At 42.0% G+C, this 27168-nt stretch overlaps 2 protein-coding genes across 2 annotated transcripts in view; one reads left to right on the top strand and one right to left on the bottom strand.

The window, feature by feature from the left end:
• LOC308474277 (dermatan-sulfate epimerase) overlaps window positions 1-19786 on the bottom strand; it is a 145400-nt gene extending 125614 nt beyond the window's left edge. The window contains exons 1-6 of the mRNA XM_081000377.1: window positions 19109-19786; window positions 16786-16877; window positions 15805-15876; window positions 14855-14961; window positions 14355-14434; window positions 11150-11231 (exon numbers count right to left, since the gene is read on the bottom strand). Coding sequence (XP_080856503.1) covers window positions 11150-11231; window positions 14355-14434; window positions 14855-14961; window positions 15805-15876; window positions 16786-16877; window positions 19109-19378 — 703 coding nt within the window. The 5' untranslated portion in view covers window positions 19379-19786. The remainder of the gene's footprint in view (window positions 1-11149; window positions 11232-14354; window positions 14435-14854; window positions 14962-15804; window positions 15877-16785; window positions 16878-19108) is intronic.
• On the top strand, window positions 45-9120 carry COL10A1 (collagen type X alpha 1 chain). Its single transcript, XM_081000381.1, has 3 exons — window positions 45-115; window positions 634-793; window positions 6685-9120. The coding sequence occupies exons 1-3, from the start codon at window positions 110-112 to the stop codon at window positions 8547-8549; spliced, it is 2031 nt and encodes a 676-aa protein (XP_080856507.1). The 5' UTR covers window positions 45-109; the 3' UTR covers window positions 8550-9120.
• Window positions 19787-27168: the final 7382 nt, after the last annotated feature.

The raw sequence follows: 27168 nt of genomic DNA, 5'->3' as shown, positions 1-27168 counted from the left end.
AAGTCAGGGTGATGCTTGGAACAGCAGCTTCTGCTCCGCACACCTGTGGCAGCAGGACACATGAGGCAAGACTGAAGTCTGCTTTACTGCACATTCGTAATCCTACAACATGCCGGTAGGCTGCAATTCCATCTGGCTTGGTTTACAAATACATTTAAGTGGGACAGAGGTTTAGAGGTGCTCATTAATGGCACTTGAGGGTATTCTGGTTACAGTTACTGCAGAAGGCTTGCTTGTTGCATATGCATAAGCTTCTGATGGCTACAGCTCCTGAAACAGGAAGACCTAGTTTCTTCTTCTGGAAATTTTAAAAGGCTTGTAGGCATGTAATATTTCAGTACCTAGAAGCTATGTTATTTTCACACACACACACACACACACACACACACACACTTTTATAGATCACGCCACATGCTGTAGGGAAGGCTGGTAATGCAATAAGATGTGACCAGATCTGACACCCAGAATGGCTTCTGATTCAACTTTTTAAACTAAATGATGTCATTTTAACACATGTGTATCGTTGAATCCACAAGCCTGGAAAAGTGTTGAAACAGAATGCTGTGGGTATGTTTTTATTACAACTCAGTTTTCTGTTGTAAGAATTATATTGTACCTTTTTCTTCAATACAGAGTGGATTTGGGAATATGAAGTTACAAATATCTTTTCTGCTGCTGCTGCTCTCCGTGAACATTGTCTACAGCACTGTCTATTATCCTGAACGCTTTAAGGTGCAGTCTAGTGAATCAGTGAAAGGGCCTGCTTTCCTACCTTTCGGTGTGAAAAGCCAAGGTAAGTAATGCTTCCTTTTAAAAAATATGGACAGCCTGTAGTTTTGTTCAACATGTTGATTACAGTATATTGTAAATTAAGATAGCAATTATTTTGTAACTGTTGTTTACAGGTACAAAAGGATTAGTTCTGTGAATAAAGGTAAACAGATTTTATTTAAGGTATTTACAAAATTATCACTGAAGCACTAGCTGCCTCAGGAAAAACAACAGCTGTTCACCTGGTTTATAATGTAAGAGTTGTTCTATGTAACAGAGTCCTGGGAACTATACTACTTCAGTGAACACAGGGGGGATAGCATGTGTGAAAACTCTCTGTATAAGATGCTTTCAGCGCAATACACTAAAAAGTAGAATGTCAGAGAGAGAAATCTCCAATGTAGATATACTAGCTTTCCATGAGAAATGAGATTTATCTTAGAAGAGGAAAATGTTCAAACCTAATACCACCCACTTGAATTTTGAACTGGTTCACCCTAGGAAGACTGGACCATGTGGTTTTTCTGAGCTTTACATTCACAGATCAATATGGATACAAAGCTAGTATGAATGACTAAGAGACCTACAACCTACAACGCATACCCAGAAGCAAGATTGTAAACAGGGCTACTCTAGATTATACATATTGCAGCATAAATTTACCGGTATATATTTAAAAACATTTAGATGCTACTGTTCAGAGGTTCAAGGGAGAACACAATAAATATATAAGCATTAAAAATAACAGAACTTAGTATTAGAATTAAAAGATCTGCCGGTAGGAACAGCCTTATCAAATATACGTTGTCAGGATATATCCCACCATGCAAAATATTAACCATGTCAATCATTACTAAACCTTGACAGAAGTTCTAGAAATTTGTAGCTGTGAGTTTCATTCATTCAGTTATTCTTGGTGAGATCTGCTTGTGCTTACACCCATACATGTAAGTGGCTCTGTGGGTAGGCTGGGGCAGTGTGCAGTGACAATTAAAGTGGTATAAAACCAGCGTAAACAGACATAGGTGTATAGCTACACCTTCTCAGGAATCTTGTTTATTTGATTCAAAAATCCTATTGGCTACAATACACCGAATAATCAAATTCAGAGTAGCAATGCTATTACAAGATCTTAAATTGCAGACAGGAATGAGAAAGAATTAAAGCAATATTTTGGCAGGTTTTAGAGATGCAGAATATTGCTTTCTTAACTCTTGAACTGTAATTCCAAGCTCACTTATGGTTGCTTCACCAGATGTGCGCTCTGCTTCTTAGAACAGCAGTCATATTATGTAAGGCAGGGATGGGGAACCTGGGGCCCTCCAGAAATTGCTGATACTCCCTTCAGCCCCAGCCAGCATGACCCATGGACAAGGAAGATGGCGGCAATGTACAGCAGCATCTGATGGCTCACAGGTTCTTCATACCTTATTTAAGGGAACGTCAGAGTTTCAGTACATGGACTTTGATGTCCAAATGTCTTATTTTGCAAGTGTCTTGTTCTGCTATGCATGCATGAACTGGGAAGTGGATATATAATCAATCTGTGTCAGAAATGTAGGCCCGGGACTCATATTACCCTTGTGGCATGGGAAGCACTATGCTACTGCTTTCTCCCATATTGCCAGGATAACATGAGAACCATTGAGCTGCAGGGAAGGAGATTTACCCTGTGGCTCCTCCCACTCCAGTATCAACCTTTAGGAAACTGGATTAACTCTGGCACGGAGAAGAACCTCAAAGGTGGCTCCTCCCAGACTGATTGCTTCTTACCTGATGACACAGATACAAGCAGTACTGCTGCTGGGACAATGTTAAGAGCCTAGCCTAGATGTGTGAAGTGCCAATTTCTTGGGAAAATATCCAACTGAAATGAATAACATTCACTTCCTTATAAGTATGCTTATAAGGCTTATCTTCCTTTAAATACTGCTGTGACTTGACAGTATTTTCTTATCTGTGGCATTAAATGTGTCTGTGTACACACACAATATTAGTGGCTATGTGATGGAAAGAGTCTATTTAATTACACAGCTCATCAGTCGAAATGTACTGTCAAGTGGGAGGAAAAGTTGACCCTTTCCAGCAATCGCATTAATTAACAATAAATAAATAAGTGGGACATTTCCATTTTAAGTGCTATTGAATTCCTGTCTGAAGGCATGCCCACTGAAAAACTTGAGAACTGAGTGTTTTATTATTGGACAGCTTTATAATGTAACTGATACTCAGATATTGTTACCCGAAGAAACTTCAGTAATAATATCCCCACTTATACATATGGGGGATTTAATGACAATTTAGGTATTCAGGGTCACTATGCTTCCCTATAGAACAGGGAACTTCACACATCAGAGATAGCAGTCCTGCTTTTGATTCTGTAAGGACTCATACCACAATGATAAATAGCTGAATCAAAACTCCTTGAGTTTGCAGAGAGCTACTCACTCTGAATATTTAAAGGATTTAAGAATTAAGTTGAAGTTAGTGGAAAGACTCTTTACATTCTAGCTAATGGATCTATAGGGAGACATCATCAAAAGAGATGAGCTATATTCACCAGATAAAAATGACCAGGCTCTGACTGCTGAGAATTTTTAAGATGCTCTCTAGAGTAGACTACAGACCCTCAAGGAAAACTCATAGGTGTTTACCAACATCATTCTGAGACAGAAGTTGACTCTGCTAGCCCATGGGCTTTTTCACCCATCATCTTTCCCAGCAAATCCCTCCTTTCTAATTTGCTAGAGGAAATTAGCTGAACAGGATAATGAGAAACTAAAGACTCTCTGCCAGTGACGACTTCTTCTTTCTCAGTGTGACGTCAGGCCAAATGCCCCTGAGCTTTTCTCAAGTGTCAATCAGAGCCTAGGTAGCTTCTGTTACAGTGGCTATAATGTGTGGCCAGTCTCCAATAATGTTTTTAAGTCTGGTAGATATTCAATAAAATGTATGTTCTAGTGAATGAAGCTCTTTCATTCAATTTGCTGCCCTAGGAGAATCCATCAATTTAAGCATCCTTTGTGAGAATAGGACTACAAACACAGAGATCAGATTTAGGCAATCTGGATTCCTCAAAGTATTCAGATATTGACTAAATTGATCCTAACCTGTTCCACAATGCTCCCTGCTGTACACAAACCAGAAAGCATTAAATGAACATTTTAGCCTTAATGGTACCTTCCATGTACTTCAGCACTTTGCAGAGGGAAACTATTTACAAGCTTTCTGGCTTCCTACTCACTTACGGTAATCCCAAACAGCCTCTTTGAGATTCGCTCTTGCCAACAGAGCTGCTTGACTCCTTTACTTACTAGTTGATCAGTTGCTTACTTCTGCCTTCATTGCCATACTTCTTTCTTACACTTGGTTATTCTCAACCCTCTCTGTGTTTTGAACTATCAGATAAACCCATGTCACAGGATGTTTTCAGATGTGGGTTGACATGGAAGTGACCAAATAATGTAAAATGTATGGGGGGAAATCCTACATTATCACAGTCACATAGCTAATGCATGCTGATTGTTAAGTTATCCTTCCTAATACTGAACCACCAAAGTTTTGCAAAGCTGATTAAATTTATATCCCTGGGCATATTTGTTTATCGCTTTTATCCATGGAGAATGCAATATCTTAAATGTGAGGCTGTCCCCCTTTCCCAACAAATAAATAATAGCTGATATAATTCATACAAAATCATCTGACAAACTTTTACAAACTTAGACTTATTAGCATTTCTTATGGTCCCAGTGATCACCACAGTACTGGACTTTGTGATCGGAGGTCTCTCCTGTTCCACAGTATTTCAATCGACACCTTCATTAGCTAATCACGATTTGTTTTCAGTTTTAACCTCCATACCCTCTGCTATTATCTGCAACTATGAACAAGGTGGTTTAAATTATGCAAGTTATGGCACTGGAAAAATTAAAACTTCTAATGTATTTTATTTTATTCTAATCCATTTTATTTATTTTATTTTGTTTTTTAAAAAACAACTCTGCTTATGTTTCAATACTTTGTTTTAATGAGTATCTCCTATGGCTGCACAAAATTCTGCCTGCTCCCAGAGGAAGAAATAGAAAAGGGTTATTACGGAAGAAATTAAATTCCTTTGCATGATTTGCTATGGTTAATGTATGGTTGAATGGCTCCATCTGCTGGTTTCTAGAACACCATGCAACCATCTAGTTCAGTGTTTCACAAACCTCCCCCGCCCCTGCACAGATCACTTGAAAACTGCTAACCACTTAATGACTTTTCTGCCTCTCGAAGTTGTAATGCAGTGTGCTAAATGTTATATTCTTAATTTTATTTTTATTACCGCTTTTGTTTCGCATACCTTGTCATTACAGATTGAATTGCAATACAGTAAGATACAAATATGACTGTTTCTTGAACCACAAATGCCCATATGCAACAGACTACCAGAATAAAGCTCATGGACCAGTGGTGATTCATGAACCACAGTTTGGGGGCCCAAATCTAGTTGCTTAAACATAGCTTTTGAAGCTACAGTTCCAAAACTACTAAGGAATAGTCCCACTAAAGTCAGCCAAGCTCAGGTTTTCTTATGTAATACTATAGTCTCAATCTATTATTAGAAGCAGTTTTCTGCAGTGTAGGCAACAACCCTATAAACACAACCGTGAGGTTGTAATGCTAAAACTAGATTTCATATGTGAAGTTTTCATAAACAGACATTAAATCCTCTGCCTCCTTACTTCTTCTGTGAGTAAGCTACATAGAAAACATTGGGATTTACGTCTGAGAAAACATGCATAGGATTGTTTTGCATGTTACTTGATTCATTTGTTCTGGATTGCATATGGCTCCCACCCTTCAACCTCACAAATTATTGGTTTTTCCGGTCAGCAGGACATGAGAAATCTGACATTATGGAGCTTATAGGACCCGCCTTCTTTCTTTACACCAGATAAGGTCTCTTAGAAAAGACGCATTTAATTTCCTGAATTGTTTCTTCCTAGAAAACACATTCCCTCCTCCCCACATTTGTCCTCACATTTCTCTGGGCAAAAACATCCCTATCAGGCAACCAAGGAACGTGTGTTATTTAAAAATTGTGAATGTACTTTTGTTGCTCTAGATTTTGTTTCTTGGGGAAAACTATCAACAAGCTTCATCCACAATACATATTTCACATATTATGGGAGAACTTTCTAAAATATGAATAGTCCATAAAAATGATGAACAGGTGGCAAACCTAGGAGTAACCACATTTGCCAAAACAAAGCATTTAAAAGTATAATTCCTGGAAGGCACCAGGATGGGGAAGGCTGGACTAATCCTAGGAATATTAACCAGGAATTTAGGGGGAAATGGTGTTAAAGAACAGCAAGTCAGAGAGATGACAGCAAGCAGAACTGAAAGATGACCATAGACTTCATCCCCAGTATTCACATTATTCTGTCAGACGGGAAGATGATACAAGATGATTTCTATGCTATCGTCCTCCCCATACCTAGCATTAGACAATTTTCCAAAGGGTTGATGTTGGCATGGACACAACCTGTGGCATGCAGTTGGGGGCTTCCCAAATTGCTCTGGTGATATGGGAAAGCAGTACTACTGTGGCAACTCCACTAGCTAAACATGAACCCTGGACCTTGAGGAAGTAGAAAGTGAGGTTCAGGCAGATGCATATCATACATTTAAAGCACATTCAATGCACATGACTTCCCCCTAAGAATCTTAGGAACTGTAGTTTGTCAAGGGTTCTGGGAATTGTAGCTCAGTGAGGGTAAAACTAGTTATTATGAGGAACACCATCTCTGATTCAATCTGAATTAGTGATTACAGGTTTTAAAAGACTTTTTTTTAATCCTGACCGCTATTTCTTGAGTCACTTAATTCCTGGAACTTACTAATGTATTATTATTGTTGTTGCTTTAGTTGTCCAGGCAAGGGGCGATCAAGGCCCATCTGGTCCAGCAGGCCCTCCCGGTCCAAGAGGACTCCCAGGCCCTGCAGGGGCTCCAGGAAAACCAGGATATGGAAGCCCAGGACCTCAAGGGCCACCGGGACCCCCGGGACCCCCAGGACTTTCAACCGCTGGAAAGCCAGGCCTGCCAGGTTTGCAAGGAAGGCCAGGGGAAAGAGGACTAAGTGGTGAAAAAGGAGATATGGGCCCCACCGGTCTCCCAGGGCCAAGAGGTCCCCCAGGGGCCCCTGGAATTCCTGGCCCAGCTGGGATATCTGTTGCTGGAAAACAAGGTCTGCCAGGGCCACAAGGGCTAAGGGGTGCCCCAGGAGAAAAAGGTGAGCCAGGCATTCCTGGTATCAATGGACAGAAGGGTGAGAGCGGATATGGGGCTCCAGGTCGCCCAGGTGAAAGAGGTCTGCCGGGGCCACAGGGCCCTTCAGGCCCTCCAGGACCAGCAGGGGTAGGAAAGCCTGGGGAAAGAGGATTTCCAGGGGAGCCAGGTATTAAAGGGGAGCGGGGTTTTCCAGGCACCTCAGGTCCCATTGGCACCCCAGGTCCACAAGGCTCTCGTGGGGAACGTGGAGAACCAGGAGTAGGAAAACCTGGACCAAGTGGACCACCAGGAATACCAGGGATCCCTGGAGCAAAAGGACTTCCAGGTCCCTCTGGCCTTCCTGGGCCTTCTGGTCTCCCAGGATTTGGAAAACCAGGGTTGCCCGGGATGAAGGGACAGAGAGGACCTGAAGGTCTCCCTGGTGCCCCAGGAGAAAAGGGAGAACAAGGACCAGTTGGTGCTCCAGGTGAACCAGGGCCACTCGGACCACCTGGGAATGTAGGCCCTCAAGGGCTCAGAGGTGCAGCAGGTGAAAATGGCCTCCCTGGACTCAAGGGTGAGAGAGGCCCTGCAGGTCCAGCAGGATTCCCAGGTGTTAAAGGGGAGAGGGGTCTACCAGGACTGCAGGGGAAATCAGGATACCCAGGGGAACCAGGACTCACTGGCCCAAAAGGACAACCAGGTTTGCCAGGTCCAAAAGGGGATGCAGGGCATGCTGGGCAACCTGGCCTACCTGGCCCAATGGGATCACCAGGACCTAAGGGAGTGGCAGGCTTCAATGGTGAACCAGGCCCTAGAGGACCGCCAGGAATACCTGGTACAAAAGGACCAATTGGTCCTCCAGGTATTCCAGGATTCCCTGGCAGTAAAGGGGAAACGGGTGCACCAGGATTACCGGGCCCAGCTGGTATTGCTGCGAAGGGTTTAGATGGGCCTATGGGACCCCCAGGACCACCAGGCCCCAAAGGCCACAATGGACAGCCTGGTTTGCCAGGTCCTCCAGGTCCACCTGGGCCTCCTGGAGAAGCAGTAATCCCAGGAGGCCAGGCCCTGGCTGGAATACCTGTTATGAAAGCTGGTGAAGTGCAAGGTCTAACTGGCTTCCCGGTGTCAGCTTTCACTGCCACTCTTTCCAAAGCTTACCCTGCATCAGCTGCCCCTATCAGATTTGATAAGATCTTGTACAATAGACAACAGCACTATGACCCCAGGTCAGGGATCTTCACTTGCAGGATACCAGGACTTTACTACTTTGCTTACCACGTGCATGTGAAAGGGTCACATGTTTGGGTAGGCCTGTACAAAAATGGCTCGCCCATCATGTACACCTTTGATGAGTACAAGAAAGGCTACCTCGATCAGGCTTCTGGTAGTGCTGTTATTGAGCTCATGGAAAATGATCAAGTCTGGTTGCAGCTGCCCAACAATGAATCGAACGGCCTGTTCTCTTCAGAGTATGTTCACTCCTCCTTCTCAGGTTTCTTATTTGCACAAATATAACATTCTGCCACCCCCAACATATAGTGTCTTAGTATTTGTGTTTCTACTTGTAGATGTCCAGAGGAGACTAGCTGAAGAAAGTGTGAACTCAAAATTAAATTTCAAAGGCAAATGCTACTTTATGTTTATCTTAGGTGCTGTTTTTAAAAGACATTTTAAAGAAGGAGTCGGGAGTCTGTGGCTCTCCAGAATGTTGCTGGATTCCAACTCCCATTAACTCCAGCTAATTGTTAGGGATGATAGGAGATGTAGTCCAACAACATTTGGAGGGCCATATGTTCCTCACTCCTATTTTAAAGGGTGATGTTCACAAACTATAATTGTATTTCAGTGCAATACTCAACAATGTATTTAACCCACCCAAACACTGAGAAATCCCAACTGTAATTGCCAGGATTAGATCTTTAAAATTGTAAGGCTATGGGGTCTTATCATTCACAGAAGTGTAGAAAAGAAGCATTTCTAAAGATCTAATGCTTCCATCCTGACACTACTTACTCTTTAATAATCTGATTAATGATACTGGTTTAAATGAGTTTATTTCCCCTTCGAAGTAGATTCAAAAATAATTTTCACAGTTAAAAGAGGCTGAACTCATAGGTGAAAGACACTATGGCAACAAAGTTATTTCTTTCGAAATCCCAGAGGCTAGCTTATCACAGAGGTGTATTTTGGGTAGGAGTTCACCGGCAAGCTCATATACAAAGTTCATATGAATGTGAGCCCTGCGATTATCACTCACAAATCTAATGTGAAACTACTATAATTAGTCATTAGGAATGATAAAGATTGTCACATTGGTTAATTAGTTAACAATGTGTTAAGTTCTATAAGTTAAAATTAAATATAAGGTGCTACAGACTAACTGGAATATTCTGAATAAAATTAGTTCAGCATGGTTAGGTTGTGTCAAAAGTCTCTTCCAAAAGAAAATATACATTCAAATGCTTTTAAATAGTCTCCTCTCCCTTAAATACATTATGGCATTGAGAGAATGATAAATGACGGTGGAGAGGGAAGTATTATTTATGTTTATTAGTTTTACACTATGGTGCTTGTACAATTCTTCACTTATTGTACCAACATGAGACCAGTTACATTTTTTAACATTAATATTTCACCCACACTAAGTTCTTGATTACGTTTTTTTTTCTGTGTGAAATAAAAATAAATGGTCTTTATTATATTCATTTGACACCAGCATTTTACACTTTGTTCTAAAAATGTCTAGTTGTGTTTGTCAAACGTGATTTTTAAAAGCTGTATTAATAAAAAAGTGAAACCTATTTCTGTTTTGCTTGCCATTATTTAGTACTTTTAAAATTGTTTCTTGGAATCATGGTGTTGTGGCAAAGTCTTTGTTATTTTCCCAAATGACTATACTGACAAAAACGTATACATGAAATACATTTTTTAAAAAATAAAAATCTTACCTGAGAATTTGTTCTATTAAAAAAATATGAGTGGGGCTTTTAGCTACCAGCTACATGGCTGCACTGAAAGCAAAACAAGCCTATCTCTATCTCAAAGGATGCAAGTGCTGTAAGGGGAATCTTGAAGTCAAAGGTACTACTATCCCAGTACCATGCGGCCTAAGTCTTTTAAGCCATCATCTTGATTCACAGAACTTCAAAGGAAGGAGAAAAATCTGCCATGGAGATATAGGCCCGCAGGTACAAGTCTACGTACAGGTTTTAAGTATAGAAATACAGATACAACTCCCTATCAGCACTGTGCAAAGCTTCAGCATCAATCTCTGAATATAATTTATCATATTGTTACATTTTTTTTGGAACCTGTCCTCAGAAGTGAATTCTGAAATGAGGTTGGGGGTGGGGTGGGAGACACCTGTAATAAATAGAAAGCAGGTGGTCTAGGGATGTCCGTTCTCCCTGTTCACAGTCCACTTAAAAGTCTGGAATAAGCTATATATGACAGTTACTTCCGGCAAATTTCTCTCACACACATCCAGTCAGATTATGTATATCTTACAGCATGATATGCTTGAAGAGCCATTCCCGCCTCCATGCCATATCATGGGTGAGGAACTCTTGCAGGGCCTCCTGGAACAGACCTGGCATTAAACACACTGGGTGTTTCCAGCCCCTTAACAACATTGCTGCATGTATTGCTCTGCAGTGAGCTTGACCCTGGTTGGCTTTTAAGCTAGAAACAGACATTCAGAGGGAAACAGAAATTTCCAGTGCTGTGTGTGGGCATGAGGTGGGCATTTGCAAGGGAGAAAAAGGAACGGACAGATTGATGTCTCAGGCAAACACAGAACTGGGAAACACATTTTTGTCGCCAAGCATCTTGTTCCATTCTTAGATGCAAATCTTCCAAGTACAAGTATAACCCTAACTTAACATCACTTAACTATGAATCGATAACTTGGAAGACTTTCATCAGTATAGAAGTGACTTTTAGTGCACTTCTATGCAATGGTTATAGTTCGGTCAAGCTAACCATATATATGGTATTGAATGGGCACATTCAACACTCAGACTACTAACTGCCATGAACTGTCAGATACACAAAGAATAGTGTTGTTGTTGTTGTTGTTATAAAAATACCCATCATATGACAATGAATTTGCTTACCTTTAAAAGCTGAAGTCTTATAATTATGCTGTATGGCAGCAACCATATCCTTCCAAAAGTCATATTTTCGCCTAGGACTATGCTGTAAGCAAGAAAAAAACACACCAAGAAATCCTTTGAGCTTCCTCAACTAAAAGTCACTCCAAATTTTAACAGAACAATCACTGTGAGTTTCATAAATTAGTGATTTCAAAGGGAACCTGCAGCAACAGCAATAGCTTGACGAGCTCATGTTCAAAGGCCAGGCAGCAATGCTCTCTTCTATGATTTTTTTGTTTCATTCCCCCACTCCTGGTTGAGTTACAATACCTCCAAAGCAAATGGCTGTACTTTGCCTGGGGGCCTCTGAACTTTGGAACTTCTTGCCACAAGGAAAACATGGTGGCAAATAATTTAGTAATTTCCAAAGATGGATGAGACACTAGCAGAACATTATTTCTGTAACTGCCAGCTGATTATTCCAAACTTTGCCTCCATCTGAGGTGAAATTTTTGAGAACCACTTGTCTATTCTGTCACCTCATTCTACTGTGTGTGTATAGTCCATGCCTGGGAAAGGGAAATGGATGGGGATTTAGATAGGAGTTACAACACAGCTCAGGTTTTAACTCACACTGAAAGGCAACGTCTTTTTTCCTTATCTGTTAACAACCTATCATGAATAAAAATGCAATAATTAATCTTGCGATACTGAAATATACAGATCATTCTGCATCACTTACTGTGTTGCTATTTTGGGTGGGTGGGGGGAATCTTCTACCACAAAATCTGAAACTAAACTGGCAGACTGATGTTATTTACAAAACAGATTAATCACAGGCATCACAGGGGCATGAAAGTGTTTCAGTTTCTGCTCTTCATTTTAACAAATCTGTCTCTTTGCAGTTCAGCCGTTGTAGTAAATTGTTCTCCTTAGTGACATGCCTAAAATTACTTAAAAGCTTTGCTATACAGAAGTGCTTCAACATGCGCCTGCGGAGGCAGCAAACTTTGCATGCCAACCAAAAGTAATACAAACACATTTCTAAACACAGAAGTGGAGTTACAAGGTTTGGAGTGCTCAGTAAACAAACAAACAAAAACATCCCTGTCCACATTTGCCCCAAACACCAGGAACCAGGTCAAATCTAGGCTGAGGTTCCCTCTCCCCATGACCCTTGCATGTAAAAGAGAGACAACACCTTTTTTCCACTTCTTAGGCCTACTTTTTCCAGCCCAGCTTTCAAAGCACAGGACATGCCCTTTCACTGAGCAGAGTGACAGATGCAAGGAACAGATGCAGGGGGTTGGGGCACCCAGTACTGGCTCCAATTTGGGGGGGAGGAACCCTTAGGCAAGGTGCCCTCAGTGGTCCCCCTTTCTCTGTAGGCCTCCCTCCTCCTCTCCAAAGAACTGCTGCCTGTTCACTTGCCCTATCCTTCTGGGCCCAATCTGCACTGTTTCTTTTGTATTGTATTTCTTCTTGTATTGTCAAGATTCAACTGCAAGTTCTCTCAGCTTCAGTACAAGGAATAGGTGTCTCTGTGTAGTACCTTGTCCTTCACTTCAGGCAGCAATATGGGTCACCCCCCCCCCAAAAAAAACCTACTGGCTTCTAATCAGTGCTATTTTTCTAGAAAAAGAGGTGCTGGAACTCACCATGAACATCTCCCTTGTTCTCTTAGAATGGCAATGGCATCCACCTGAGAGGTGCCGGAATGGAGTTCTGGTGAGTTCTGGCTGAAAAAAGCCCTCCACAGTCACTTACAGACTCATTGTTAAAACCGTGTCTATGGAAGACAATCTTACTCGGCTACGAGTGATCACCAAAGAAACGAAATAATCAGGAGTGGCCAATATTGGGATTAATATGATCATTACTTACTATTATTATTGTTGTTGTTGTTATTTTATTCTTATTCTTATTCTTATTCTTATTATATTACCACCACTGCTACTTTTGCCAATGTAAGGAGGTGTGTCCTCTGAATATTATGAAAGCTATACAATGAGGTCCTTCTTTTTGTGTCCCTTCCATGGGAGATCTGGAGGGTGGCAACAGGAAAACAGGCTCTTCCAGTGGTGGATAAAATATATAAAGAGGGTGTCAAGTATGCCTCCCTGGGGAGAGCATTCCCCAGGAAGGCACATCTGGCACCATCTTTATTTGTAGGCACCAGGTAAAGACCCTCCTCTTTGCCCAGGCTTTTGGCCTTTAATTTGAAGGGTTTGGGGCAATTGTGGCCTCTTTCAGCTGGGCAGGATCTATAAAACTCATATGTTATCCTTGTGGATTTTGCTTTTAGGCTTTTATTGGTTGTATTTGCTTTAACTGATTCTAACGTAACTCGCTTTGGTTCACTTCTGTGATGAAAGGAACTGACAAATGTAATTAATAATAACAATGCCAGATGCACCTCTGTGGGGAGGAAATTCACCCGCTTAGCGGTTGCCATAGAGAATGGCCTCTCCTAGGCCGCAAACCCCTAAAGTTACAAACTTGGGCGAGTTCTGTCAGCGTGTTTGCACATGGGGTGAGAGAGGTTCTTGTGGTTTGCCTATGCCCTTCAGTAAAATAAAGGAGAGTAACCACAATGTACATTGCAGATAATGAAAAGCAGTATGCCTGTTCAATCTGTAAAGCTTTTAGAACAGGTCAACCTAGCCTCAAGACTCAGGACTGAAAACCAAAAGATTCATTTGTCATCCATCAGAGAAAACAGGTGTGAATTTGGAATGCATGTAGGAGGATGGTATTTAAGGGTTTATACAATTCCCCATCTGGAAGCAGTGCTGTCTGTCATAGGTAAGGGGCAGGGCAGAGCAGGGGGAGTGGGTGCTTCATCAGAACCGTGACAGGGGAGGAAGATGGTTTGATTTCCCACTCCCAGCTTCTGCAATCCCAATCTCTAAGGCTGCTATTTGCATTTTAAATATGTGCATGTTGAACATCATGTCTAATTTAGCCCCAAGACCACTACTTGGTCATCTACAGAAGTGACTCCTATGACTGCCATGGTCCAACTTATTCATTGCAATGAAACAGGTATATAAAATTCCATCACAGAAATTAAGTTCCTCTTGCAGCATAATTGTTAAGCAAGCCCCTTACATAATACCTAAGCAAGGTGAAGAACAGAAAAAGGAGGAATACAAGGGAGAAAAAAGCTCTCGTTTAAGTTAACCTGGTCTACAGCCCAGTGAAAAAAACCACTGTTAACACTTACTTTGTTTAAACCATCAATAATCCGTGCACAAAGAAGTGCCCCAGGCAGATCAAAGTAATTGTCATAGGCATAATATTTAGCTGCAGAGAAAAATAAAAGAATTTTATTTGTGTATTTTTTATTAAGAGGATTTAAAACCCACCCTTCATTCAGTGGTTCCAGGGCAGTTTGCAGTATTATTTAAAACAGCAACAATAGTCCAGCAAAATAACAGCAAGCAAAATAATATAATATTAAATTTATGACATAAAACACATGAAAGCTGCCCCCTCACACCTTCTTTCAATGTTGAAGATGTAAGAAGGCAGAGCCAGGCAAGAGGCCACAACGTTGGGGGTGCTGCCAGTGGAGAAGCCCTGCTACCCTTTAATCGTATGGATTCCTTCCATGTGAAAGAAACGCAGAATGGTGGCTAAAGATACCAAGAAATCCAGCCACAGATTCCTTCGTAAATGTGCATCCATTAGCCAGTGAGGCCCAACCATATATTTCTCTGGTACCTGAACGAGAAACCATTCCACTCATTGTCTTGAAGTGTTTCCATTCCTTCCTTCCATATGTATCTAAGATCTCTTCAGAGGTCATGCGTTTTGTGCCATGGCTTGCCCTGTTTAACACATATATGTACCAAGAATTAAAGGCATGGAGTGATATCCAACATTAATTTTACTGAGAGCAGACCCACTGAATTCACTGGACTTCAACAACTCAGAAGTTCAATGACATCAATAGGTCTACTCTGAGTATGACTTACTGGAACATCATTGCATGAATTGTATGAAATATTTCTTCTTTTTCTTTCCAAACAGGAGATTCTAAAAAATCTGCAATGAGATCTAGTAGTCACTAGCAGATTTATAATTTTAGGACTCAAAATTGGCAATATATATATAGACATTATAACACCAAATCTGAGTCACAAAATTATGTTCTTTAGACATTTTTCTTGCTTGTCTAATCTTTGGATTTCATTGGACCTGGATTAGACAGGCAGATCATTCCATTTGTCAGTTCCTGTCAAAAATTGCTAATATTTTTAGAGACTTGACAAAAGAAGAGGGAATGGGAAGAAAAGCTGAAAATCTAGGTATTGAATCCTTCCTCTGGTGTAAATAATAAATAGCATAGTTTTATTTTACACATTGCTTTCAACTTCAATAATTTTGACAACGTTAAGGAATTAATTAACTTTTATCTGTATTTTGATTGGATTTTTACTTAACTAACTGGAAGAGTTGCTTTGCTACATTCCTCTGACAGTTGAAGGCTATTGGAAGCAAGTGTAGGATTTAGATGAGTAAAAGCAATTCATATTGTAGAATTATTATGATCAGTTCACAGAATAGTATGATGGTGCTTTGGAAACAGATTCCTCCCCACCCCACACAAAAATCCACAATTATAGGCGCTTAAGTGCAGCGTTTTTATAAAATAAAATAAAATATATTACCTCAAAACAGTTCCATCCTCTGCAAGTTTAAGGAAGTTGCCATCTTCCATATCCAACACCAAGCCTTTAAAGCTACATTTGTTTCACCGATAAGGTAGAGGTGGGGAGCAGAGTGAGAAAGATGATACATTTAAGCTTGTATACATTTAACCTTATATTCCAAATATATACATGTGATACCGAGTACAGACAGCAGCCTTAATAAATTTATGGCAGTAAGAGATACTCAGGGCAATGGAGGGAGATGGGTAGAAAAGTTGGAGAATTTGGTCAGAAATGGGAGCATAAACTGCCACAATACACATGTTCATAAGTCAGGAACTGTTCAGGGTTTTTTGTTTTGCAGTCCGCAAACATTATGTAAACAATTGCATTATTTTCTACATTGTTTTTGGCTTCCATCAAAATGCACTGAAATTGGCAAAGTAGTTAATTACATGCTGAAGTATGGGCAAATCTATCATCATTCCAAACAACCTAAAAGAAATTGGGTATGTTGAAAAGACTTCTTGCCAGGCCAGGACCCAGGGCAGGGGTGGGGCCCTCTGGACATCGTTGGACTCTAACTCTCATAAACCCCAACCAGCATTGCCAATGATTGAATATGATGGGTTCTCCAGATGCTGATCTATGGGTTCCCCAACACTTCTCTGGAGGCTGCATAGCCATTTGTGAGAGGAGTCCCCAAGAAAGATTGCCTTTTTGATCTTCGTTAGGCAGTGGCTGGAGGAAGAATAAAGCCATCCAGCTCAATTTTCTAGATGAGAGATTATGGATTCCACAGTGTCACTGAACAAAAGAGCCACAGAACCAAGTGGTGAGGATGAGTACCTGACCAGCAGAAAGTAGGGTTGAGCCAAACAGGACATACATCCAGGAAAATACTCTAAGTAACCCTTAAAGATATGTATGGGTGTGTGCTTTTAATGCATGCAATTAATGAGCTGGAAATAGTTATTATTTTTAAACAGAATCACTTACCAGAAATCCCAGCTTTCATGGGATACGTTCAGCAGTTCTTTATCATACCCTTTCTCTTTTACCATGTACTGAGCAAAACTATCATATATAAGCTGCAAATTAAGAGAGAAAGGAAGATGCAACGCTACATAAAATTAAATATACTGAGACACTCCAAGATTCCGTCACTTCACACTTTAAAGTTTACCTTATTAGCTGCAGAAGAATGTTCTGCACATAAAAAGGCTAACATTTAGATTAATTCTTAACACTCACATTTCTTTACCCTCAAGGTGACATTTTGAGAATGAAGGGTGAAATGTTCTGAAATGTAATCCAGCCTCACCTCAAGGTTTTTTCCCCTCCTTATGTCTCATAGTTACTTCTTTAATGTGAGCAATGCACCCATAGAAAACTACAGTGGTACCTCGGGTTAAGTACTTAATTTGTTCCGGAGGTCCGTTCTTAACCTGAAACTGTTCTTAACCTGAAGCACCACTTTAGCTAATGGGGCCTCCTGCTGCCACGCCGCCGAAGCACGATTTCTGTTTTCATCCTGAAGCAAAGTTCTTAACCTGAAGCACTATTTCTGGCTTAGTGGAGTGTGTAACCTGAAGCGTGTGTAACCTGAAGCGTATGTAACCCAAGGTACCACTGTAGTTGAAATATGTGCATGGAAAGACCTTGAGATGGTATTCATCACTAGTTGCAATGTTTACATGGTTTGTACCTTGGCAAACTCTTAGAAAAGTGAGATGCAAAAATTTTCAGTAAATACTGCAACTTGTGTTTGAACAATAAACGTGCAGTCTCTCTGTCACTAATGTGCACTCTCTTTCTCCTCCACTGGGAACAATCCTGTTGAGAAAGCCTGCCCTAGGAATTTAGAAGTGTGAGGGTAGGGTTCTCTGTCTTCAAACTTCACTTCTCAGGACTCTTCTGGAAGTAGCTATTAAACTGGCATAAAACCAGTTACAATTTCGTAAATTAAAGATGCCCATAGATTTTACACCAGGATAAAAGTTGAAGGTGAAGTTTTGATCTGGTTGTATAAAAAAATACTAGATCTCATGCTTCTTGTAATTGTGCTGGACCCATGAGGAGAAGCCAGAGTTCTTCCCACACTAACTTTTATCACAGGTGCTCTATTATCACCTGTGCTCTTGAATACCTGCCATTCAAGTGAGTTGCACTTCCACAACAGAAATTCCCAGGGGAGAGTTTCAAACCTTCATATGAATACTTGAGGATAAGGGAACAGAGGGGAGGAACAGACATTTGAAGATTGAAGTGTGTGGTGTAGTGGTTAGAGTAATGGACTAGGACTTCGAAGTTCAAATCCCCATTCACTAGGTGATCCTGGACCAGTCACTGTCTCTCTGCCTAACCTACCTGACAGGATGTAGTGGGGGGATGACGACCATGTAGGCCACCTTGCGCAAGGAGGGACATAAAAATAGTAATAATAACGGATAGCAAGCACAGTAGGCGAGGAGGTTCAGCTTTGTCTGCAGCTTTGTATATTACCTTGTTTTTTAAAACAAAAACCAATGTGTTTTCCCCAAGCAAGACACAAATATATCTCCTTGCACTGGTTATATTATGATTAATGTTTCAGTCTGTTCTGTAAACAACTTTAAGGGCTTTGCCATGCATATTTTCAAAGCGTAGTGCATACATTTCTCACATGAATAAAACTTGGAAACACAGAAATGTAAGGCACCCGACATATTCAGCCTCAGGGACATGGGCTGGAAGATACACAAGGGCGAGTTGCTGGTAGGTGATTCCCCCGCTGGATCCGGGCATCTGTAGCCCAGCATCCTGCACTGACAGTGGCCAGCCAGATGCCTATGTGAAGCAGCTCCCGAGCCCTCTCCCCACCCAACGCTTGCCTACTCGGGAGTAAGCTCCACGGAGCCCCGTGACCCTTCCTTCCGAGTAATTATGAGCAGCACTGCGCTGAGACTCCTCCTGCGCGCGTCTGCTCGGAAGGAGGCTCCACTGACTCCAAGAGACTGACTCTGCCCCGGGCAGCGAGCAGAAATGCAGCGCCAAAGGACTCCAGGGGGCGGGAGTTTCCACGCTTCGCCAGCAGGCCCGCAGACCGAGGAGGCCCGCGAAAACCACGCCGCCGCCTCAGCCAAAGAGTCCCCTCCCCGAGACGCCCGCCTCGCCTCCTCTGCCCGCCTCGCAGCGCCGCTCTCGGCCGGCGGTGGCGGAGCGCCCGGCCGAGGCTGCGACGAGGGCGGAGGGAGCGGCGGCGCAGTGGGCGAAGAGCGGACGCCGCTCCGGCTGCCCCGCCGCTCGCCTCGCCGTCTCCCTTCGGCTGCCCCTCACTCACCCGGGCGCTCTCGACCAGGTGGTAGCGGCACAGAGTGTGGTCCAGGTCGAAGCCGATCACTTCGCAGGCGGCCAGGGAGAAGGAGGGCCGCGCCATGGCGGCGGAGGAAGAGGAGGAGGCGCACGAGAAGCACGAGGAGAAGCAGCAGCCTCCGCCGCCGCCGCGTCTGCCCTCCACTGCTCCGGGAAGGGAAGCCGCCCGCCGCGCTCCTCCGGCCGCGCCTTCCTGCGGGAACCGAGCCGACTCACGCTGCCGGGGCTCCGGGGGCATCCCGACGCTTCCGCCCGCCTCCCTGCCCCTTCCTTGGCGCGGCTCCGGCCGGGCCACCTGCACGCTGCGCCTGTGCCTGACCCTGGACGATCGGGCAGCGAAGTCGTCTTCGGTCCTTTCCTTTTTCTTTAAAAAAGCGAAAGCATGATTTTTCCTCTTGGACCCTTAAGAGGACTTGGCACGGAACACTTGGGCAACAAAAGGCAGGGCTTCTTCTGAAACGGGGACGCTGAACTTTCGGCGCTCATTTCTGCACCTTCTGCGGATCTGTCATTACACACTTTCTGTCAAAGCTTTCGCAGCCCGGTTGTTTGTTGCCTATAAGCAGTGCCGGATTTACGTATAAGCTAAACAAGCTATAGCTTAGGGCACCACTGTCTTGGGGGCCACCAAAAAAATTAAAGGGGGAAAACGATGTACATTTCCAAAATATAAGATAAAAAACAAATAAAATAAAACCTGCATACAGTAACACAGTCTCCCCTCTATCAAAATTGTAAACCCAAGACTTCATGCAAGGGCAGGGCAAGTCAGGCCCAGCAACTATTAGGGCTAGCCAGTGGGGCCCAATTTGAAGCAGTGGGGCGTAACTTGATTTTTTTTTTTTTTTTGTAAGACCCCAGTTCACAGCCAAAGTCTGCAAAATCTTATAGATATAAATAAAATCCATCTAGTTTGCCCTGGTGCGGGGGCCCCCTTAGGAGCAGCCCACAAGGCCCAATGTGGCCCAATTGCCTTAAGATCAGCCCTGCACCTTCTAGGTCCCTGGTGTCACCATTCAGAGTACAGACTTAAGGACATGTTATGGAAATAAAGGGGGGGGGCACTTATTGGAAATTCGCTTTGTGACCTCTTACCCCCCCCCAAACCCTGAGACAATGAGCCCAGTCACTTTTATTCACAGTCACATAAGCACTACACTACAGCATAGCCATAAACTTCTACGTTCAACCGCTGAAATATACACCCAATATGTAGCAATGGAGACTTATGTTACTGCTTTATGAATGAATACTGTGTTTTATGAATGGACTCTGTATTTTGTGAATTGCCTAAGAACCACCAACAGGGAGCTCTAGAATCTGACAGCTAACCAATTGGGTACTACCATCAGCGACCCCTATCGCTGAAAGCAGGTAACCAGCAGGGAATGCTTCAGCTCAGCCTTTGCACTGTTGACTGAACACCCCTGCTGTGCAGATAATGGAGAAAGCTCATAAATTGTATCCCTTCTGGCATCCTGGCCAACTCTATTATGCTAGTGTAAACCCTGGTGCACCAGAAGCACAGAATAGCAGCAAATAAAATCCGCTCATATGTCAGCAACTGATAAGACTTGTCAACCAGTTTTTCCACAGTCTTCCTAAATTATAAAGCTCCAAAATACAGGCCAAAAGAGAGCAGGTCTGGGAAGAGCAAGGCATACAATGGGCACCACCAGTGAAAAGGCTCTGCTCTGTGTAACTCCTGCCCTGTCATTTGATAGAGTGTCCACTTGCCCTCCTTGACATGGAATGCTCTCTATTGGAGTCTCCAGGTCCAGTACAAAGACCATAAGAAGGGAGAGCAGGGACCTTGAAGTTCCCAACAGCTGTTAATCAAGCAAGCAGGCAAGCAAGCAAGCAAGCACACAGGTCACCTTTGTCACAGTCAGGATGCCTATGTCCTGGTCAGGCCTGCACCCAATCTTGTTTTTGTACAATCTTATTTGTCCTCAGTAACAATGCAATGCAGTAATCAAACTGGTATATTAGGCCCCACTTTTTTCCTGCACCACTGCCCTGATCAAATCCCCTCTCTCTGCAGCTGCTTTTTACAAAATTACATTGGGCTCTCGAGTCATGAAGCCTCACTCTGAAATGCAGTTGACACTTGACTGAAATCTAGCTGTATCAGAACTGGAGATTTCCTAGCCTGTGGCTCACATTTTTAACCTTTAACCGTGACAAGTTCTGCATGAAGTAGGATCAAAATATGCAACAATTAAGATAACAACCCAGAAAACAATGATAATGCAATCAAATAAATGTTCCAGTAAAAAGCAGGCCAGAATATTTCCTTGTATAATAAAAGAGCTTTCCTTTATGGCATATAGGAAACTAAAAGCTAACAGCCCAGCCATAAGATTTTCTGTTCCAGCATATAAGTGCTTAGGGTGGGCATAGTGATTTCCTTCCCAGCTGTCATCTCCCAGCCTACATGCACTTAGCTGACTAGTGCAACTGTTTAAAAATAGAGGACATTACTGTGATTTTCCATTGGGGACTAATGCTGTAGCTCATAGGCTACACAGTACTCTCCTTGATTTCTATGGCTGTTATTTATTTTTATGCATCTAATGCCAGGCATATTATTTTGCTCCCCTCCCCCTTGTTAGGTTAGGAGAGTGGTGCAGAAAGTATCATTATTCAGCTATAGAATGAGAGGCATCCCATTCTTTAGATCTGTAGAATTAAGATGGCATAAAAACGTTTCAATGCACAGAAGTTTCCACAAAACATCAGGGGAGTAGAACTTAGCGGAGTACAGCGGTACCTCTAGTTATGTACTTAATTCGTTCCGGAGGTCTGTTCTTAACCTGAAACTGTTCTTAACCTGAAGCACCACTTTAGCTAATGGGGCCGCCGCCGCACAATTTCTGTTCTCATCCTGAAGCAAAGTTCTTAACCTGAGGTACTATTTCTGGATTAGCAGAGTCTGTAACCTGAAGCGTATGTAACCTGAAGTGTCTGTAACCTGAGGTACCACTGTATTAAAAATGACTTGATTTAGAACCAGTGGCCTTTTGATGTGTATTATTGTCGTACATGGGAAGGCACTCAGTGCTACATTGAGCAAGGGCAGAAACAATGGTATTCACGTTCCAGATTCAAGCATAGCTATAGCTACTAATACTCTCATTTATTGGCCAGGCCTGCCTAGAAATGGGGAATGGTCTGATTGGCCTTATATGTATGGCTCTCCAGAAGATGTTTTCCATGTGCACATCTAGATTTGCATGCACTTCTAGATTTTCCTACCAAGTGTCCAGTTTCTCTGCATTCTTCTGTCTTGTCTGGACCTCATGCAAGGTGATGGTCTCTGAGCTCCAACCCCATACCACTGGGATTCATTCCTAGATGTCCATTTCTCAATGAGGACACAACAACAATCTACAGAACTAAGAAAACACAGAAACAACATGACTATATTTGGGTATTACTGTATGTCCTGAATACAGGTATTTACCCAGGCATGTGTTTTAGCAGATGCACCATTTCTGTAGCCTCCAATTTGGGTGTTATAGATGTGCATATATGCCCATACATCCTACAGCAGGGGCACCAAGTATATAGTAGCCCTTGGAAATACATATGGGTTTGCAGACTGATGTCCCAAGTTCCATGGGGCAGGGAATACCAAAGTTTGTGTTCTCTGAAAAAGTTGGTATTTTGTTTCTGATATCATAGAATTGTAGAGTTGGAAAGGACCCTAAGTATAATCTAGTCCACCCCTTGCAATGCAGGAATATGCAGCTGTCCCATATGGGGATCAAACCTGCAACCTTGGCATTAATAGCACCAGTTCTAACCAACTGAACTATGCAGACTGTTTCCTGCTAATTATTTTTCTTTACAAAATACTTTTTTTTGTAAAATGTATACTTTAAGATGCAAATTAAATTCCCCCCCCCCAAAAAAAAAAATTCATACAAAAACAACTGGCTTAAGATGCAATGCTTTGATTCAGGCAGATTTGATTCAGGCAGATTTAAGCAAATTGGTTTGATTTGCATGTGCAAATACACTAGCTTAAGTGATTTGTAGTGCAGGCCATAATTCATTTAGCAAATGTGCATAGGTCTCCTGAATAACATTTTGTTTAAGTAAACCTAATATTAATGAGTACTTTGAGCTACGCATACACGGATATTTCAAAAAGTAATAGCAATTTCCTACATGTAGCATGGGGAGGCATTTAGTTGTTACTTTCCAAAACACAATTGTAAAGCATGGTGCCAATTAATGTGCAAATAATAGGTGTTCTGTATTCCTGAAACCCAACTGTTCCGGCTATAGTCTGCGATTTAATTACCCAGTAAAAATAAATAATAAAATAGTAAAGAGAAAACATAAAATAATATTGCAGTCAAGGTCTTTCCTATGTTAAAATAACTCCTAATTTGTTTATGGAATTATTGTCCTTTACTTGGCTGAGAAACGCGTCTTTTACAGCTGTGTTTAATCATTACAATTATTTTGTGTAAGTAAACAAGGCCTAAGCTGATAGTAAGTTAAATGGAACAGGATTTAATGGAATTAGAGGTAGCAGCAGGCTTTTATCAGGGAAAATGGCACTAACAACAGAAAACGTTCTGTGTAAATGATGTACATCAATAGACTACAAGCTGTGCATTTAAAGCAACTTTAAAACGCTATTATTCCTAGAAGTTGGTATTCTTATAAAATGCTAACAGCAGGAGGCACAGTGCAGGAACATTGAGCAGTTGAACCATTAGCAGTTTAAACATTTCTGTACAATTGTTATCCTGTTAACCGCAGCAGTCGATTCACATCCACACAGCACTTATGCTTAAGCTGAACCTACACATTTTCAACCTTGGCTTAAAAGTAATGATGAAAACCTATTAATAAACATGCACACATGAGGTCATATCAGGAGTGGAGGACAATCTGTTTTGGTACTAGCACTGCCCTCCAGTGTCAACTCACACCTTCTCAAGTTGTGAGCACACCTACCTGTCGCTCACAACTCCACATTCCCTAGATTGCTAAAACTATGCCTCCAGAATCCTTTGCCAAGACAAATGGCCCTTCTTCCTGTCCTGCCTGCCTAATTCCCTTCTCATTCAAATATGCTAAGTTACTGACCAAAGACCACACTGGCAATTGGTTGCAACTCAGTGGCAGAGGACAGGTTTTGCATGCAAAGAGTTCCAGGTTCAACCGCCAGCAACTTCAGGTGCAACTGAGGGGGAAAAAACCTGTCTGAAATCCTGGGGAGCTACTCCTAGTTAAGTGCTGAAGATACTGAGATAGATGGACCAATGGTCTGACTTAGAAAAATTGCAGGATTCCACAATACTTGATATTTGCCACTGCTAAGTTAAGCCAGCTTCTGCACCAGTTTATATTAAGGAATTTAGCAGCAGCTATTGCTAGGCCAACCTCTTTCACAAACTGAGGCACCATTCCATGTGACTAACCCCGAATATGCTTCAAGAATTTGTGTTTCCTATGGTGCTGTCCTTGAAAATAATCAGAAACATCAACGGGATGGCAGGACACAACATATTTATCTGGTCCTTTCTAGCTTTCATAGGCAACTATTTGTGAGCACAATTCAAAGTGTTGGTTGGTGCTTTTGAAGCCTTGAGGTTTTTTTTTTTAAGGACTGGGTACATTTAGAACCAGGGCTTTTTCAGAGAGAACTCACAGGAACTCAGTTCCAGAACCTCTCAGGTGGGTTCCAGGCCTCAAGTGGGCACCATTGCCATTCTAAGCGAAAGAGGGAGATGTTCATGGTGAGTTCTGGCACCTCTTTTTCTAGAAAAAAAGCACTGTTTAGAACCATCTCCTCTCAATGCTCTTGCACAACTTTGCTCAATGCACAGCTTTGGTGGCCCTGCTTTAGATTCCCCAACTGACTTAGGTGCATCAAGGAGTGTAGAGAGGGGACCACTTTTTGGAAGGTTTGGAGGCTGATGGGTGCATTTCAGTGTCACTGTGCTGAGGGAGGTAAGTTCGTTAGTTTGTGGACTTTTTGTGCTGCCAGGTTTTTATAGATTGTATCCAACTAAGGCCCCATCTACACTTTATTTTAGTTTTACTTATTTTCAGTTTACTGAAATTTATTTATTTTAGCCACTTTGACTTTTATTTTGGAGAGAAAAGACCTAGTCACATATCGTAGTGGTAATCCCACTGCTTAAGAAAATGTCATTATGGTGGTGGATATGTGCAGAATTATTCAATAAAGTTCTATATGTTATTGTATACACCTGTATTTACACTATACACATTTTTGACACATTATTATCTTCTGAAAGCCAGACCTTTGGGGGGAGCAAGTGTGTGGCAAATGTTGCAAAACATTTATGGAATTGCAGCCCGTTTTAGCCTTACCACACTGTTCTTGAAAATTCCACCCAACCTATTGTTATTCTGTCTAATGCGTTCCTATGAATGGTCTGGGTCTGATTAAGAGAAAGATAAGTGAACAGCTTTTAGCGCTGAAAAAAAAGTTAGAATTAGAGCTTCTTTTTTGCATTGGCAATCAAATAATTTGTATAAAGGAAGGGATATAAAATGTGTTTGCTCATTGGATCAGAGCTTACCATCCGTGTATATTGGCACTGGAACAGTCTCCTGAATATATATTAAATCCTGGCATTTTATCAATGTATATTATTTTCAAGCAAACTGTATTGCTAGTGAGCACTGCCATTAATCTCAGTATATTTGTTTACAGTACAAGCCCCAGAAAGGAGGGCTTATCATATTTGGTCATGATGTTAATAAGAGTAGTAGAAATGAGTTCAAAGAGGCTAAGCAGGCAAGAACAAAACATGATACAGTACAGAGTTTCTTTAATCTGGAATGGGAGGGTGAATTGCTAGGAGTTGCTACTCCCTCATTACTGAGAGTATTACCTTTAGTAACTAATGAGTGACTGCATTTCTACAAATAATGTTCCTTGATGTCTGGAAAACTCATTCTTCTATCCCTGAAAAGTGGCACCGTTCAGCTAGCAGTCAGGGTAGAGAAATTCAAGCTGATGCTCTCTGGAAATCTTATACAGGCTCAGACATTTTGCTGCCTGCTTCAGATATCCTCCCCCATGCTATGATTATATAATTTTTAATAAAGCAAAATACTGATAGATTGTACTTCAGACTGCCATTCATTCCACAGAATCTCAGGATGGGGACACACACACAAACTGGACAACATTAAATTGCTTCAGGGCCATAAAGTTGTCAGCAGCAAAGTTGAAATTATATCCCTTCACAATTTTATCCCCAAGCATAAGTTTCCCTCAAACTTGGCACCACTCAGGGAAGCAAATAACCTTAATTAATTTGCTGGGAGACTCTTCCTAGATGAGTTTTACACACAACATTAAAAAGCCTCTTTAAGCGTCATTCCTGTTATTTCTACAACTTCTACAATATATGACTCCTGTTGATATAAGATAGGCCATGGATGCGCAATCTACTGTTATTAGCTAGCCCAGGGGATCCCAAACTGTGGAATGTGAACTTCATTCCTGTGGTCTGTGGATTTGTGGTTGAAGGTGGGAGATGACATAGAATCATAGATCATAGAATTGACCCTGCAGTCGCTCTTCAACGTCTGTTCATGAAGCTATCATCTGCGCATGTGCAATGGCTGTCTCAAATGCACACACCTCAGCTTAACTGTGAAGTGGCCTATGTTTTCCTTGTGGATTGAAGCTGGTTTGAGGGGGAATGCATCAAACAAGTTTCTCAAGAAACTGCACGATAGCTCTGCATTGTGGGAGGGCAGTGGAGGCAGACTGTGTACGCATTACTGCATACTCTGTGTTTATCTGAGAAATGTGACTAAATTACTATTGAGGATATTGCTTTGCTGTGGTGATTGGTTATGTATAAAATGCAGATAGACTGGGTGAACCACTCTCCACTTCCCTTCAGGGTTGCTAACCCAAGTCAGCAAATCACTGTTTGGTTCTTAAATTTAGATGACTAAAATGAAAACATAAGCCAATGCATCACCACGTAGCTGCAAGTACTGCTAAATAAATCA

The sequence above is a fragment of the Podarcis pityusensis genome, assembly GCF_964106645.2.
Source record: "Podarcis pityusensis genome assembly, chromosome: 3".
Taxonomy (NCBI): Eukaryota; Metazoa; Chordata; class Lepidosauria; order Squamata; family Lacertidae; genus Podarcis; species Podarcis pityusensis.
Note: the sequence above shows the minus strand (reverse complement) of the source record. Positions and strands in the feature narration are given on the sequence as shown.

Coding starts and splice junctions, on each gene's coding strand:
- COL10A1 (XM_081000381.1), top strand. Junction 794..6,684: donor TTTCGGTGTGAAAAGCCAAG/GTAAGTAATGCT, acceptor TTGTTGCTTTAG/TTGTCCAGGCAAGGGGCGAT.